Source organism: Lucilia cuprina, chromosome 2 (assembly GCF_022045245.1).
Source record: "Lucilia cuprina isolate Lc7/37 chromosome 2, ASM2204524v1, whole genome shotgun sequence".
In the NCBI taxonomy this organism is placed as follows: Eukaryota; Metazoa; Arthropoda; class Insecta; order Diptera; family Calliphoridae; genus Lucilia; species Lucilia cuprina.
The window spans coordinates 29,884,800-29,903,237 of NC_060950.1; the positions used below are offsets into that span (position 1 = coordinate 29,884,800).

Consider the following 18,438-nt stretch of genomic DNA (forward strand, 5'->3'; position numbering starts at 1 on the left):
AACTGAACTAGAACTGAACTAGAACTGAACTAGAACTGAACTAGAACTGAACTAGAACTGAACTAGAACTGAACTAGAACTGAACTAGAACTGAACTAGAACTTAATTTCCGAATATAAATCTTATGTATTTCCCCATGTATTTTCTTGTCTGTATGCAAAAAAGCAAATATAAATTTATTTCAAAATTGTCTCAGGCCATTTAGAAAATTTATTCATCTATTACCATTTAATTTCAAAAATATACATTCCAACAATCCCTAGCGTTTGTAATTAGAAGAGAATTCTAAATATTCACATTTTTAACATTTATCGTCATCACCTGCTAAATGTCGTTTTATAAATATGTACATATGTATACATACATATACGCGTTCCAGCTCTTTTCCTGCTTTTGCATTATCAAATCATTGGAAATTTATATTCTCTTCTAAATAATTTGAAATTTAACTTTTACGTTTGTAGCACAGCAACAATCAGCCAGGCAGTGAGGTAGTTTGTCTGTCCTGTAGCCAGCCAGTCATCTCTCTAGCCAGCTGTTGTTGTCGTTCAATTTACACACCATTGACCATTTTAAAAAAAAGAGCAAAAACTAATAAATTCCAAAGGGCATAAATTAAGCTTAAAATCAAATATAGTCAAATATGAAGGCAGTCATGGTTGGTGGTATTATGCCTTTAGCCGGAATAGTACTGGTTGGCTGTCTGAGGAATCCGGACTAAAAATGTGTCAAAAGTATTTTTAAACGAAAAAAATTTGTGAAGCATAAAGTTTTGGGTAGATTTAATACAATTTTTTAACGATTGTTTCAAAAAAGCTTAGCGAGAAAGGAGTTGTGAAAAGGATGTTGATTTTCATTATTTCTAGAAATTTATTAAAGGTAAATGCAAATGTTTTTCTGATTAAACAGACTGAAGTGCATTTTTTCTAGAAAAAAAACTAAGGTTGTAGTATGAACACCGAAATTATGTTTAATATAAGTTGATGTCTCGGAGGAAATATTCGTATCCTCTCAAATTCAATAAATAACTAAATATTTTGTTTAAAACCGTTTTACCAGAAAACTTTAAATTGAACAATAAATCAACAAAATATTTTATATATTATTTTCAATTATTTCCTTTATACTTTCTTTAGCCCCACCACAGGCATACAAAGAAAATTGAAAGTTTTATCATAGTTTTTTGTTGCTCCAGTTATTTAAACACTTTAAAAAAAAATATTCAAATTTTATTTATGTCTATAGAACAAATGTTTTTCCTTTTATACATATTTCATCATAGATACGCACATCTCTAACTTTGGGCTGGAGTGAGTATGTGTGTGTTAATGTGAATGTGTTTAAACACATGCATATTGGTTATAAATTTTCTATCTATAGTTTTCCAATTCATTGCATTTTAATGTAAACACTTTCTAAAACACAAATACATACAAACAAATGCCCAGCAGGGACATAAGGAGTCCATGTCTGATTACTTAAGTGTTTGGAATTTTTATAATCTATGGATACTAGAAGGGTTTACTCTTTGTTATATTGAGAGGATAAAATGCAATGTCACTTTAGTGTGCTTAAATAATCTATCGATAAGTCAATCGTCAGTTCAGTATCCCTAAGAGATCGAAGGATTTTTAGTATGATTAATTAAACTCAACGCAGTGTTGATATAAAACTTTTCTATACAGCTTTTAAATATTTAAAACTGTCTATTGAAGAGCCAACTCTCGAACAATACATTTGGAACAGTCACCTCAAACTGCAAGGTTTCTATACAAAAACGTATACACATCAATACAGTGGTTTGCGTAATCATGTTTGTGTTTAAAGGAATATTTTAAAAAAATAGAAAAAAGTCAGTTTGGAAAGTGTATACGGTTAGTTAAATGTGTGTGTGTGCAAATTTTAAGCTTTCCGTTCTCAATCTCTGCTCCTGTATCTATATACAATTCATAATTTTTCATATTTAATGCTGCTGTTTGCTGTAGTATGTTCATACATTTTGCCTTTGCATACGTCATCTTGCATTATTATTCAGGAAATACTATGTTAGTAAAAAGGAATATAGAATAAAATGGTATGTGGTCTAACAATAAGTGTTTTTAGGAAAAAATAAATTTTTTATATGTATATAAAGTGACATTCATAATAGATATTTACTTAGAATACTACATATTAGGACACAACATAATCTATACTGGATATATTAGATAATTACACACAGACACCAGATGTGCATGATATCATACCAGAAATTGTCAGATACTATGGAACTTTGCTATCGGATAGGTTATCATGTTTAAGCCGAGCATTAGATCTGAGGGAATTCGTTGCTACAAAAATGACTTCGACAAAAACAGTCTACATTGAAAGCATAGAAACCGAAATATGTTACTGTTTTGCTATTCATAGCTCAAGCTTTCAAGTAGAAGTAGACTAACATATGCCAATGCCAGAAGGCAATTCGGAAGTTATCAACCTATTAGTTTTGTTAACGTTTTGAACCATAAGAGGGCATCATATGGATACGAGGCTAGTCGGAAATAAAAAGGCAAATGTACTTGATATGCGTTTGGGGCAACAAGGTTTGTAATTTAAGCATGGGCGAGAGAATTCTACTAAAACCACTTTAATATTGTGACCAACGAGATCAGAAAGCATACTTTGTGAATGAGGATTATGGGCATAGCTATATAAAATGGAATGAAAGGACTCAGAAGAATGAACTTAAAGCATTAAGGATAAGAGGCTAGTCGGAAATAATGGGAATGAAAAAGCGAATATACTTGTTATAAAAAGGTAGCTTGAGAAAGTAAACCTGATAAAGACATTTGGGGCAACAAGGTTTGAATTATAAACATGGGCGAAAGAATTCTACTCAAAACAACTTTCATCTTGTGAAATATGACCGACGATATCAAGGAGCGTAATGGGTGAACTCACAGAACTGAAAGCATTCTGATATCCATAAAGACGGAAATAATGGGAATGAAAAGGCGAATTTACGAACGCATTCTACGCAGTTAAAAACATGGGCGAGAGAATTCCACTAGAGCAACTATAATCATATTAAGTGCGAAGGTGTTTCTGGTGTTTGTATGAAGGTACATATTCGTAATGAACTCACATGCAAGGAGTATTTACATATACAGACCAAATATTTTAAATCGATGTCTTCAGATTTGGATGAAATTTTCACCAAGGCTAGTACTATTGAATAGTAGGCCAGGAAAAATGTACAGCTCTTTCTGTATGACCAAATTGTCCGATAAATGGCCGATCCGATTTTCTTGAAATTCTCTACAGTGTCTACATGTACCTATGTCTAAAAGAATCTATTGGCCACTTTTAATTTTTAAATTTCCGCTGGGTGAAAAGCTACGCTCATATAGAAAATATGTGTTAAAAGTTGCATATTCCAGAAACTGGAAACTATATCTAAGATAATATAACAATTAAAGTCCTTAAATATTTTCGGAGCCACTTTGGTATCAATATGATTATTTAGGATACAAAAATGGGAGGCATGCAATCTCCCATATATATTAATTTTAAAAATTCTGTTATTTCTAGTTAACTCAGAAATTTCCCCCGTTCCTTAACAAAATAATTTTTGTTTATACCAATCATAAACTTTTATAACAATCTACTTCATTTTTATGTGCTATTTCTATTTCTTTGTATTGTATTATGATTACTTTCATAAATGTTTATTAATCTATTTCAAAAAAAATTTTAGCATTAGTAACAATATACAAATGTGAATAGAAACAAATCCTTCTATAGTTACATGCATTATACATGTAATCCTTCTTAATGTCTTTTTTGTGTAAAGAAATTCTTAATATATATTTATTTGGTTTTTGATGATGAAATATTTAATATAATTTCGATTATTAAATTCTGCAGTCAAGGCAAGGTGAAGTGTTAAATATTGTATTAGGGGTTATTTTTGATACTGAGTTAATAAAAGAGAATTTTGTTATAGAAGTTTATGAAAATATGAAATATGTTGTTTGCAAATGAAAAATGGAGAAATTTGAAAATACTAAAGGACAGTGATGGACCGTCGTATTATAGCACTTAACGAAGTTAGCACAGCGGGAGTTGGGTAAAACTTGCCCTATTTTAAAACACACGAGTTAGTTTATAATAAGGGAACATGAACAAAATAACAGGAAACAAAACACGAACTTTCAATAAATAGGCAATTTATATTGTATCGACTTCTCTTTACACACAAAGAGCTTATTTGTTACCTATACTTATGTGTTTAATTTTTTAGTTAAATATATTTTACAGAGTATGAAGGCCAAGAGTAAAATTTGAATTTTAATAAAGTATATATTTAGGCGGTTTAATAATTATAACCATTTAAAAAATTTGTTCTCTCATAATTATCTTTTACTCCTTAAATTGTCTTCATCCTGTTTTTCATTTTAATTTTGAAACTTATTAAATGTTTTTACGCCTGAAATATTTTTATACACAAATAAGACAAATTTTCATGTAAATTTCTTTATTATCCTACAAATTTTAACTTAAACTTCTATGAACTTTATGCTAGTAAACAGGATTATTTTTATCAAAAGCATAAAACTAGGAGTTATAATCAGAGAACATATAACAGAGGGAGTAGAAGAAGAAAGAAAAAAAGTCAACTTAATGTAATTTGGTTTTTAATTTATGATTATATTTTTCATATTTGCTGTTGTTATTTACTACAGCAAATAGCAAAAAGCAGCAGTAGCAATAAAAAAACCCCACAAACGACTTCACCAGCTACTAGTTTATAATAAATATAAAGCAGTTAATAAACTGCTACAATTACCACTACAACTTTATATAAATTATAAATATTAAAAGTTTACATACACTATGCAAGGGTGAACCTTTATAAATACATATTTCTTTAAGAATATGAAACTCTAAAAAATGTAAACATTTTACTAATAAAATCTTATTAAAAATCAGTCTCGTTTAACTAATTTTAAATTAATATTTTTTTTTAAATTTTCCAAATTCTATTTTTAAGGGACACCCTTATACACAAGCCCGTCTTAAACAGCCAATAGCAATACTTGCCACCCCAACATTATAGTCAACCTTCATTGTTTGACTGAGATTTTTTCCGCCTTTATTAATGAAATTTTTTCCTCTTATAATATTTAATGTAAAATAAATAAACTACGCTTGAGTTTGTAAAATGCACAAAAGCATAAAATACGACATAAAAAACTATAGTGGCTGTAGTACCAGAGCTGTAGTAAAGTAGCACTGGCACAATGACAAAAACAGTAATAGACCTTCTTTCTAGCATAAAGTTAACAAAATAAAAATCTACGAAAGATTTTAATAAAATTTTATAAAATAATAAAAATTGTACAAAATTAAAAATGAAACCAAAAGGCTGTAATTTTCTGCATAATACTAAAATTATATTTAAATTACTGCAAGTCACCGTTAATTAAATTCTACTTATTCGATTATGGTAGATACAAAAATACAAACTTTCGGCAAATACTTTCAACTATTCAAAATTAAAATTTTTGTATTTACCCACAGTTTTAAATTATAGATATTCTGCTGACTTACCTAGAATGATAAAAATACAAATCGAAATAATTATATGTTTATAATAAAAAAATTTTATATTAATAACATGGGATATAATATAATGTGTATATTCCGAAACATTTGAACTGAATTTATTTCGAACTAGAACTGAACTAGAACTGAACTAGAACTGAACTAGAACTGAACTAGAACTGAACTAGAACTGAACTAGAATTGAACTAGAACTGAACTAGAACTGAACTAGAACTGAACTAGAACTGAACTAGAACTGAACTAGAACTGAACTAGAACTGAACTAGAATTGAACTAGAACTGAACTAGAACTGAACTAAAACTGCATTAGAACTGAACTAGAACTCAGCTAGAACTGAACTAAACTCAATAATAACTATGCGATAAGAAGTCTAGTTCTTATATTTACTGTAGAGTAACATATGGCCGTCATGCCTTGTTACTAGTAAATATTAAAGTATTCAAACGATTAATCGTCGTTCGGTTAATCGATTAATTTTTGACGATTAATCGTTCGAATAAATGAAAATTGTCAATTTTCAAATAAGGAAAAAAACCGAATAATTTCTATCAATTAACCGATTAAGAAAAACTCATTATTTAGAAGTAAAATTACTATATATTTTCTACAAAATTTAAAATTTTTATAATAAATTTATTTGATTATTTTTGAAAAGAAATCATGGGAATAATTTTATCGCCTTTATTTCTACAACCAGTCTTTTGGGAACATTGTTGTGTTCTTAAGTACATATTTCTAATAAGTTTTTCAGCAACAGTTATAGTTGAACTAGTGTTCAATAGAACGTATGAATTCTAGAACTCGTTGAAAATCTTAAAAACAGTAATTTTTTTGTAGTCTTTTAAACTTTGAAATCCTTTTACAAGGACATCTATGTTCAAGCTTATCAACTTTTCCATTTGTGGATGCTTTTTTCAAAATTGTTACAGGGTGTAATATGAAGAAAATTATTGTAAAAAGCTATAGTAGCATCCACTTTCCTTTTATTCGAATAACCGAATAATTTTTAATTATTAACCTTAATAATTGAATACCCTAGTAAATATGTACTTCTTATAAATGTTATACACAAACATGTTCATACTGTTTATACATTCGTTGTTAGGGAGGAATGTGCCTGTATTTCTGATTTAAAATTTTGTTCTTTTGTGACAAAGGAGTGGAGAATTTTAGTCTGTTTTCTTTTTTGATTATACATTTTTGCATTGTGTAATGTTTGCCAAATTTGAACATTTGCTGATGTATTTAATACGTGGTAGACGTTGTTGATTTGTTTTTATTATAAAAAAAGAACACATACTTACATATACAAATGTCTTGTGTCTTTTTCTACTTTAACGCCTTTAAGTATTGTTTGCGTCTTCATCAGCCCCGTTTGTCTGGCCGACCGTTCGGCTATATTTTTGTTTGTTTATTGTATAGACAAGATTTTTGAAGTGACGTATATCTTTGGGTGGTTTTTTTAAGTGCATTATAAACACAAGTAACTTTGTTTGTAAAAAATGTTTTTTTTTTTTTTTACTTAAAAATGTATACATACAAAGAACTAAATATATCCTTAGACGTAAGTACATATTTATGTATGTATGTGATAGATTTGTGTTTCTTATGTTGTTTGACAAAGTGATTGTGTTAAGTCGCAGAATATTTAGTTGAGTGGAAAAAATTTATTTTTTATATTTTTCAAAACTCAAGATCAAATTCAAAATCGATAAGGAAGAAAATTTTTAAAAGTAATAAATATATGTAAATATTTTTTACATACATATATTTAATTTTTGTTTATGAGCTTAAAATTAACTTTTTATTTAAGTTAATCAATTAGTTTGATGGTTTATATGTTCTTCCAAGTTTTACCCTATCTGTCCATCCGGACTTATGTCTATCTGTTCGAATATCCTGCGACCTGACCGCCTATGTGACTATTAGTGTAAACCTATATAAATATACATCTATTCATTCCTTTGATACACTCTCTGTATATCTCTCTATCTGTCTGTCTGTCGGTCCATTTCTTATCCTCACTACCAAAAATTTAAACTTTTTAATTTTATTCAAATAATCTCTAACTTTTTTTGTAAGTATTCGACAAATTTAGAAAACTCTTGGCGCAATTATACCTCAACTAATCTGTTTTAAATACCTTTTTTTATACTCTGGAGTACTAGTATATTTGTTCTTTTAAAATTACTGCGTAATAGTTTAATTTCATTAAATACTTAAAAAAATGCTATGTTTTACAAAACTTTCTTTTACTTGGCTAATTTTCTTATATTTTTTTCCAATTTTACGAAATTGCTACAATTTCCCTTACAAATTACAAGAATACAGACATCTTCCCCCACTCTTCGTTCAGATACTACTAATGAACAATTTTAATTTACGTTAGAGCTCTAAAATTTCACTTAAGCCATTAAAATGCAATGAATTAGAAAAACTGTAAATCAACTAATGAAAACTATACCGACAATACAGGGACATTCTACACCCAGCCATTATTACTATGATAGGAAAAGGAAATGTTAAAAAAAGTTGTGAACAAAATGGGGATTAAATATAGCGACAAAAAAATATAAACAAAATACGTTACTAGTCCATGACTTCCCTTCAGAATTGAAGTAATGTTTTGTAATTGTAATTGTTTTTATTTTCTGTTGCCCCACAATAGAAAATTAATACCGATGTGAAAATAAGAACAGTACTAGTATATGTTTTTAACTCCTAGTATATGTTTTTAACTCCTTTCAAAATACACAGACACTCCAACAATATAAAATGTTACACCCAACCATACGAATTTTTTTTCAAACAAAGCCCACAAAACAACCTGCAGTTCGGAGGTGTCTTTCACAAACTTAGTATTTTATATCTGGATTACATCTGGTTTGATCAGAATTTTACCTCGACTAGACTCTGTAATATAATTCTTCTGATGTTTTCGCTATCTAATTATTCATTTATTTGATACATTTTTCCTCGCGCTAATAGTTTCGAATTTATTTAAAATATTATAAAGGATACATCGCCTTCCTGCAAAACACCTGATCAAAAAACCCTTCATTTTTTTTATTACCAAAAAATTTTAAAACAGGAAGAAATACATACACAACAACAAGAACATCAACAAACAGACATTAACAAAGGCAGCAGCAACAACAACAACAGCGATATCATACAATCAATAAGCTTAACAGTTGAGAACACCAAGAACTTAATTCCTGAACAAATAATGACGATGACGCTGTTTTCGTCGTTATCCTTGTTGTGTTTTTATTTTTGTTTCGTTTTATTGCTCAATGTTGACTGTTGTTAAGACTGTGACTGAGTGAGTGTCTTTAAATTATGAACATGTCTGCACCGGAATATGACAATTATACAAAAGGACAACAATAACAACAAAAAACATAGAGGAAGTAAAATACAACATATATACTGCACAAAATTGTCTAGAAGAAGGATATGATGGGAGGAAAGGAAACGAATTTGTTTTATTCTTTTTATTTTTCTTCACGAGATTGTTTATTAAGATGACAAATTAAAAACAAGTATATACAATGATGACAACAATAACGAACGTCAAGGAAAATAAATAAGTATTTTATTTAAGAAAAATTAATAAAAGAAAAATTAACAATACATACAAATAATTTGTGTAATTACTTATGTTTTAAAATCTAAAGCATACTTTTGGGTGCATTTCATATACAAGGACTAACGTTTATGTAAAACCTTACCATTAAACAGGTTTCAACTTTTCATTATAGAATAACTTAAAGAAGCAATTTCAATTCCTGATTTAAATATAAAAAATCTCAGACTTGTCATTTTTAGAAGTTCCCTATGAACAAGCAGAATATATAATAATGAGAACTTCGTAGAGTGGCCCCTAGATTTCGAGATCAATATTTTTTTTTAGTAACTATTAATTATTATAATTCAAGGACCCACAAAGCCATACGGCTTGTCAGCAGGATCTCAGGATATAACATTAAACAGATTTTCGGAATAGGGCCTTCAGTGAGAGCTTCACAGAAAAAACTGAAAATTAGTTTTAATTATCAAAATAATTGTATCAAGCAAGTTTTGCACCTATAACCAAAATGATGATATCAATTACCAAATTTGTAAAAAATAAAAATATATATATTTTTTCCAAATAACGAATTAATCAAAACAATTAATGTCAATAATTGAGACAAGATTTAACATTGATTAATTCATTAATTGTATAAATTAAATATTTAATAAATAAAAAATTGATTTTTTATTAATTTATTAATCAAATAAATTAAACTGTTTGATAGAGAAAATTTAAAAAATCAATTAAGAAGGTGATTAAAACAATCAAATTGTTAATCGATTACACACAACGTTAAAGGAATACTAGACCTTTAACAATGCGTTCAGCATTTACAAAAATTATCACTTTATTGACACAATTTAACATATAAAGTGTTTCACAAATTGTCAAGAAACTTAAATATTATATGCCTAACATTTTATTAACTATTTAGGTATTATAAGTACACAGAAAAAATTATCGGTAGTTTATTTTCAATTAACATGTTTTAATTTTCTCTATTTTTTATTTAAACAAATTTTTATTTGTTTTAATTATCTCGTTTTTTGAAACTGTTTGAAACTTAAGTGTAAAATTTTGATTAAATTTTTAATTAATTCAATTAATTTTTTAATTGATTGAAAAAAATTTTCTGGCCTTCTTTTCTATTTTAGATTTATTTTTAATATTTTATTTTGAATTTTTGTGCTAGTAATATTTATAATTCTTAAATAGTCAATAAAATTTCAGGCATATAATATTCAAGTTTCTTGACAATTTATGAAACACTTTATATGTTAAATTGTGACAATAAAGTGATAATTTTTGGAAATGCTGAACGCATTGTTAAAGGTCTAGTATTCCTTTAACGTGGTGTGTAATCGATTAATAATTTCATTGTTTTAATCACCTCCTTAATTGATTTTTAAAAAATTCTCTATCAAACAGTTTAATTTATTTGATTAATAAATTAATAAAATATCAATTTTATATTTATTAAATATTTAATTTATACAATTAATGAATAAATCAATTTTAAATCTTGTTCCAATTATTGACATTAATTGTTCTGATTAATTCGTTATTTGGAAAAGAAATATATATTTTTATTTTTTTACAAATTTGGTAATTGATATCATCATTTTGGTTATAGGTGCAAAACTTGCTTGATACAATTATTTTGATAATTAAAACTGATTTTCAGTTTTTTCTGTGTATTCCTCGCAAAAAAAATTAAATAAAATATTAAAAAAATAAAACTAAAATAGAAAAGTAGGCCAGAAACATTTTTTCAATCAATTAAAAAATTAATTGAATTAATTAAAAATTTAATCAAAATTTTATACTTATGTTTCAAACAGTTTCAAAAAACGAGATAATTAAGACAAATAAAAATTTGTTTAAATAAAAAGTAAAGAAAATTAAAACATGTTAATTGAAAATAAACTACCGATAATTTTTTCTGTGTTGGATCAATCATGAACTGAACTTTTTTTAATTACAACAAGTTAGAGTGCTATATTCGGCTGTGCCGAATCTTAAATACCCTCCACCAGCTACTTTTATGTTATTACTTTTCTAATTGATCAAATATTTGTAGAAATAAGTTTTCTCATGTCTTTAATAGAAAAAATACCAAAAGTTAAATCTATTATAATTCCATGATTTGATGAACATTATAAATTTAGTAATTTGCATGTATGTATGTGTATAAAAGATTTAGAGATTTTCAAAATACAAATACATATATAATTTTGTTCTACACAAAATTTTGTTCAACACAAATTGATAACGCTCTTCAAATACGGTTAAAGCGCTTTTAGGGGCTGGACCTAATATAGGAGAAATAGAAGTAAACAAAACTAATATTTTTGCCAAATAATGTATCAATAGCTTAATTTGGTAATAAGTAATGTGCGTTTAAAAGATTTCCGTAAAAGGACTTTGTGTGGGAGCTATGTCCAATTATGTATATAAAGACAGAATTTCAGAATTCTGTGTCTTTATCATTACTTGGTAAAAAATATTGCAAATCTAAGCGATTTCTGGACTTAGTATGAGAGCTTTGACCAAGTATGGACCGATCGTAAAACAATTTTATAGTGAATTTATGTATATAAAAGCAATATTTTTGCTAAATGTATGGATATCAATATTTGATTATGAGTTATGTGCGTTTTTTCTATTTTTCGGAAGGGAACATTGTATGTGTATTTTTCTAAGAGGAACCTTGTGTAGGAGCTATGATTAATTATAGACCGAGCGGAAAAAAATTTTACAATATTATTTTTCTGTATATGAGCAATAATTGTACCTATCGGAAAAAGATTTCGTGGTAATATTTCTTTATGTGAGAGCAATATTTTTACCAAATTTTATATCGACATTTTTAGTAATGAGTTATGCGCGTTTATGTGATTTTCGGGAGGGGACCTTCTATGGGAGCTATGACCAATTATGGACTGATCCAAAGAAACTTTAATGCTTATATTTCTGTATATAAAAGCAATACTTGTACCAAATTTTTATATCGATATCTAAATTTAGTAATGAGTTATGTGCGTTTAAGTGATTTTCGTGAGGGGATCTTGTATGGGAGCTATGTCCAAATATGGACCGATCCAAAGAAACTTTCATGGTAATATTTTTGTATATAAGAGCAGTACTTGTACCAAATTTTATATCGATATCTTAATTTAGTAATGAGTTATGAGCGTTTAAGTGATTTTCGGGAGGGGACCTTGTATGGGAGCTATGACCAATTATGAACCGATCCAAAAAAGCTTTCATTGTAATATTTTTGTATATAAGGGCAATACTTGTACCAAATTTTATATCGATATCTTAATTTAGTAATGAGTTATGTGCGTTTAAGTGATTTTCGGGAGGGGACCTTGTATGGGAGCTATGACCAAATATGGACCGACCGAAAAAATTTTTCATTGTAATATTTCTGTATATGAGAGCAAGACTTGTACCAAATTTTATATTGATATCTTAACTTACTAATGAGTTATGCGCCTTTAAGTGATTTTCGGGAGGGGACCTTGTATGGGAGCTATGTCCAATTATGGGCCCATCCAAAAAATTTTTCCTCTGAATAAATTCTATTATTATAAAATTTTAATTTCTAAAATTTTGTAAAGATATCTGCATTACGATGGAAGTTATTAACAAAAAACTAAATTTCCGGGAATATGTACTTTTATTTTTTTCGAGGTTGTTTCAAATTTTGATTCATAACTTTTCCCGATGTGAACTGATTTTGCCCATTTTCAATACCAAACAACTTAGGAAAACTAAGAACATTTTGGGTGAATTTGGTTAAATTATATTGCTTCGTTTAATCGTGAGCGTGTTTTACACAGACAGACGGACAGACGGACATAGCTAGATCGACTCAGAATTTGATAAGGACCCAGAATATATATACTGTTGGGTCTCAGGTGAATATTTCTTGGTGTTACACACGGAATGACAAAGTTATATATACCCTCTATCACCACTGATGGTGGTGGAGGGTATAAAAAACGCTTTATTTTTCAAACCAACTTTTGGAACGATTAATTTCTATTTATGGAACGTTTTGAATCGATTCTTATAAAATTTTGTAAATAACTTTTGCATCCTAATTTTTGTCAAATTTTCTTGCTATTTCGACATTTTAAAGGCAGTTCTGAGCATTTAAGTTGTTTTCTAAAACGAATCTTTTGTATATCAAAGTTAATTATGGACCGATCCTCATAAAAAGAAGATCCTCATTGAAAGAAAGTTTTTTGTTAATGTAGAAGTTATTTGTGGTGAATTTTATAAGAACTGAAAATGAGTGAGTGAGTTTTTAGTTCCTATGGAACTTGTTAACTATTATACTATTGGGCTGTGGTGAAATTTCGGAATGAAATTAATAATTATTCCTAAAGATCATTCTGTTTGAACCCTAAATATTGATAATTTTATGTATTTATATATAAATAGAGGTTAAATGCCATTTTTATATTTGGTGTCAAAGGTCAAAATTTCTGATATTTTAACGCTTTTAAAGGAATTTGTACAATTATATTAAAAGTTTCAAAAACTTCAGCGAAATCAGATCTTGAAAGAACGGAGGTCAAAGGTCATATTTAAAATCAATTTATTTAATAAACTTAATTTATTTTAAAACTTACAAAAAACTAATCAATATTTCCTTTACTCTTCTCTTTACAGCTGGTCTGAAATACACCGATAATCAAAGAGTCATTATACATGTCAAAGATGTCAACGATGAACCACCCTATTTCATTAATCGCCCACTACCCATGCAAGCTGTCGTCCAACTTAATGCCCCACCAAATACACCCGTCTTTACACTACAGGCACGTGATCCTGACACCGATCATAATATCCATTATTTCATTGTACGTGATCGTACCGGAGGACGTTTTGAAGTGGATGAACGTTCGGGTGTGGTACGAACACGTGGCACAGATCTTTTTCAACTCGATATGGAATATGTTTTATACGTTAAGGCTGAGGATCAAAATGGTAAGGTAGATGATAGACGTTTCCAAAGTACACCCGAAGAACGTTTGAGTATTGTGGGTGGTAAGAGAGCTCCTCAATTCTATATGCCCAGTTATGAAGCTGAAATACCAGAAAATCAGAAAAAGGATTCAGAGTTAGTATATTTTGTTTTATTGTTTAAACTTGTAAATTTTCTTGCCTTTAATAAGAAATAAATATGTATTCATTATTTGCATTATATGCTATGTTTTTTTTATTATTTGTTTTTAATATTTTTCCTTTCGGTTTAACCTTATTGACTTTAATGTCTCTAGACAGTTGGTTTTTATTATTTCTTTGTTTTCTTTTCTTTTCTTTACTTGACTTTATTTATTTAGTTTCAACATTAAGCCTGCATCTTAATATACACAATACATATTTATTTTATTAAATTTCTTGAATATCCTTGAAATGTACTTACTTCAACATTTTTTTCCTTTTCCTTACACAGCATCATTTCCGTTAAGGCAAAATCTTTTGCAGACCGCGAAATCCGTTATACACTTAAAGCTCAAAGCCAGGGTGCGGGCACGTTTAATATTGGCCCCTCTTCGGGCATTGTTAAGCTGGCCAAAGAATTGGATTTTGAAGATTTACGACAACCCCATGTCTACTCCTTGATTGTTACAGCCACTGAAGATTCTGGTGGTTTTTCAACATCCGTTGAGGTATGTACACAATGCTATAAATAGTATTGAATAATTCCATCAATCGCAAATAATATTGAGAACGCAAATCGACACAGACACATACAATATTTTATATTCTGTTAACTTGGCACGTTAGTTTCCGTTTTTCTACTTTTTTAACCACCACCATCAATAACAATAGTTGTTCCTGCAGCTTATTCATCCACAAAGTTTTTCTTAACAAAAACTATATAGTAACCCTTATAGAATCTTTCATTTCCTTTTGTTTTTCCCCCACATTTTCATTTTCCTATATTAATTTTTTTTTTTATTTTTTGAAATTTCTTTATTTCTATACCCGGGGTATCATTAGTTTTTTTTGCAGTTTGTGGTCTGCTTTCTTTCTAGTAGTAAATTTTCCAAGGGTAATTTAATGTCATTTGAGATTTGTTTTCAAACTTTACCAGCAATTGCACTTAAATGCATAATTTTTATTTTATTTAGAGAGTAGCATAAAGAAAAAAAAAAAATGAACCTTAGAACATTTCTACAGAAACTACATTGCGGAAGAAGTAAAAAATATTAACTCAAATTGACAGTTTTATTGGAAAATTACAACGAACTTTACAATATTTTCCCAAAGTTTTTTTTCTCAGGGTGATGCTGTATAAAAAGTAGCGAAAAAAAATTGAAATTGGAAAAATTATGTTAAACATGTCAAGTATTATGGAAAATAATATTAACGATGGAAGCAAAGCAATAGTAAAGTACTATAAATCTTTACGAAATGAAAATTTTAATAAGAAAAAACAAAAGAAATTGGCAGCTTTAATTTTTCGACAGGAAAAACGATAAAAATATAGTGATAGAAAAAATATGTTACTAAATTATGTTCAGCTGTAGATTTAAATAAAGTGATATTTTTATTGGAAATAGTATTTTAGGGAAATTTGCGTTTTTTTTTACAGTTCAATGACTAAAAGTGTAAATAATTGTGGATTTATATTTAAGATATTTATACAACGACATTTCATAAAATGTAAATTTTCTTCTTAAAATACATTTTACGGAAAAGTACTTCAGTAAATTTTAAAATTAATATTGTGTTTGTAGTGAAAAGAACTCCATTATTATTATAGGGTTTATGTAGGGTATAGGTTCAAACTATAGTCTAGTCTATAGTCTAGTCTATAGTCTAGTCTATAGTCTAGTCTATAGTCTAGTCTATAGTCTAGTCTATAGTCTAGTCTATAGTCGAGTCTATAGTCTAGTCTATAGTCTAGTCTATAGTCTAGTCTATAGTCTAGTCTATAGTCTAGTCTATAGTCTAGTCTATAGTCTAGTTTATAGTCAAGTGTAATCTACAGTCTATTTTATAGTCTTTTCTATAGTCTAGTTTGTAGTCTAGTCTGTAGTCTAGTTTATATATAGTCTAGTTTATAAATTAGTCTATAGTCTAGTCTATAGTCCAGTCTTTAACCTAGTCTATAGTCTTGTCTATAGTGTAGTCTTTGGTATGGACTTTGTTCTGGTCTGTTTGCTAGTCTATAATCTAGTCAAAAGTTTAGTATGTAGAGTAATCTCTTTACTATTCTAGAGTTTAGTCCAAAGTCTACCGGTTTAGTTCCTTAAGCCCGTAAAAATACTATTACTAGTATAGGGTTTATAACAGTCCACGTATAAGCTGAAGTGATCAAGTTTTCAGGTCTTTGACCATTTCACCTTGTATCAGTCATATAACATTATCTTTCCGCTGCCTTGAGAAGCTTTAATATTATAGCAAAATCTATTTGAAACACATTACTATTGCTTTAATACTATTACTTCGAAGCTATTGTTTTTAAGGATTAACAAACACATACACTTTCATGTATTCATGTTAAATTAACTTTTCTGTTTACTCACTCACCTTCCTATTCTTCTAATTCTAGTTAACCATACGTGTCACTGATGTCAATGACAATGCACCCAAATTTGAATTGCCTGATTATCAAGCGCACAATGTCGATGAAGACATACCCTTGGGCACCAGTATACTACGTGTCAAAGCGATGGATTCCGATTCAGGTGCCAATGCAGAAATTGAATATTTAGTATCCGATGATCATTTTGCTGTCGATTCGAACGGCATTATTGTGAACAATAAACAATTAGATGCCGATAATAATAATGCCTACTATGAGTTCATTGTTACGGCCAAAGACAAAGGTGAACCCTCGAAATCAGGTGTGGCCACAGTACGTGTCTATACCAAGAATAAAAACGATGAAGAACCCAAATTCTCACAACAAGTCTATACGCCGAATGTAGATGAAAATGCCGGTCCCAATACTTTGGTTACTACCGTAGTGGCCTCCGACAAAGATGGTGATAATGTAAGATTTGGTTTTGTGGGTGGTGGCACCTCATCCGGTCAGTTTGTGATTGAAGATATAACGGGTGTAATACGTTTACATAATAAGGCCATAACATTAGATCGCGATAAGTACGAATTGAATGTAACGGCAATGGACGATGGTTCATGCTGTGTGAATGGTGACCAAACGATACATACATCGACAGCAGTCGTGGTTGTTTTCATTACGGATGTCAATGACAATAAGCCGGTATTTAAGGATTGTGGTACTTACTATCCCAAAGTGGAAGAGGGCGCACCAAATGGCAGTCCCGTTATAAAGGTGGTGGCAACCGATGAAGATAAAGGTGTTAATGGTCAGGTAAGTGTTATGGTTATATAAGTGTGCACAAGTTTTGTACAGTTGTTTTAAGGAGCGACTTAAAATCTTTATGTGGTTTATTGGCTTGGGTTAACTAGGTAAAGCTCTTTTATTTCTTTTACATAATTGCAAAAATAGGTTTTAGTTGCTTAACTACATTTGTTTATTGCAGTCAAAGTGAAATTAAGTTTTTGTTACTTTAATTAACTTAAATTAAATGCATTTTGTAGCTCTTACAAAGTGAAGTAGGCAGGAAAAAGTACAAACAGAAGTTGTGAAAAATCTTGTGTACATACAAACACGCAAATGCATGTATTTGCATTTTACAATTCATATAGTAGGTTGGCTTTTTAAAAGCACGGAATTTTTGAAATTTTTTATATTATTGGAGTTGCAAAGTAGGGATGTAACCCGCTAACATCCTTTGGAATCGTGTTTATTTCAGCAAGGAGTGAGAAAATAGAGTTGGCGAAGTTCTACATCTAATTTACAAACTAACGAACTAACTAACTATCTAACTAATTAACTAACTAACTAACTAACTAACTAACTAACTAACTAACTAACTAACTAACTAACCAACTAACTAACTAACTAACTAACTAACTAACTAACTAACTAACTAACTAACTAACTAACTAACTAACTAACTAACTAACTAACTAACTAACTAACTAAATTATTAACTAACTAACTAACTATCTAACTAACTAACTACCTAACTAACTAGCTAACTAACTAACTAACTAACTAACTAACTAACTAACTAACTACCTAACTAACTAACTAACTAACTAACTAACTAACTAACTAACTAACTAACTTACTAACTAACTAACTAACTAACTAACTAACTAACTAACTAACTAAATAACTAACTAA

At 28.9% G+C, this 18,438-nt stretch overlaps 1 protein-coding gene across 5 annotated transcripts in view; it reads left to right on the top strand.

Annotated features, from left to right (window-relative positions):
* The window catches only part of LOC111682318 (neural-cadherin-like), a 138,853-nt gene that overhangs the window by 113,398 nt on the left and 7,017 nt on the right, over positions 1 to 18,438 (top strand). For all 5 annotated transcript variants that reach the window (XM_046956549.1, XM_046956550.1, XM_046956546.1 and 2 more), the window contains 3 exons: positions 13,875 to 14,325; positions 14,662 to 14,878; positions 16,771 to 17,556. In XM_046956549.1, coding sequence (XP_046812505.1) covers positions 13,875 to 14,325; positions 14,662 to 14,878; positions 16,771 to 17,556 — 1,454 coding nt within the window. The remainder of the gene's footprint in view (positions 1 to 13,874; positions 14,326 to 14,661; positions 14,879 to 16,770; positions 17,557 to 18,438) is intronic.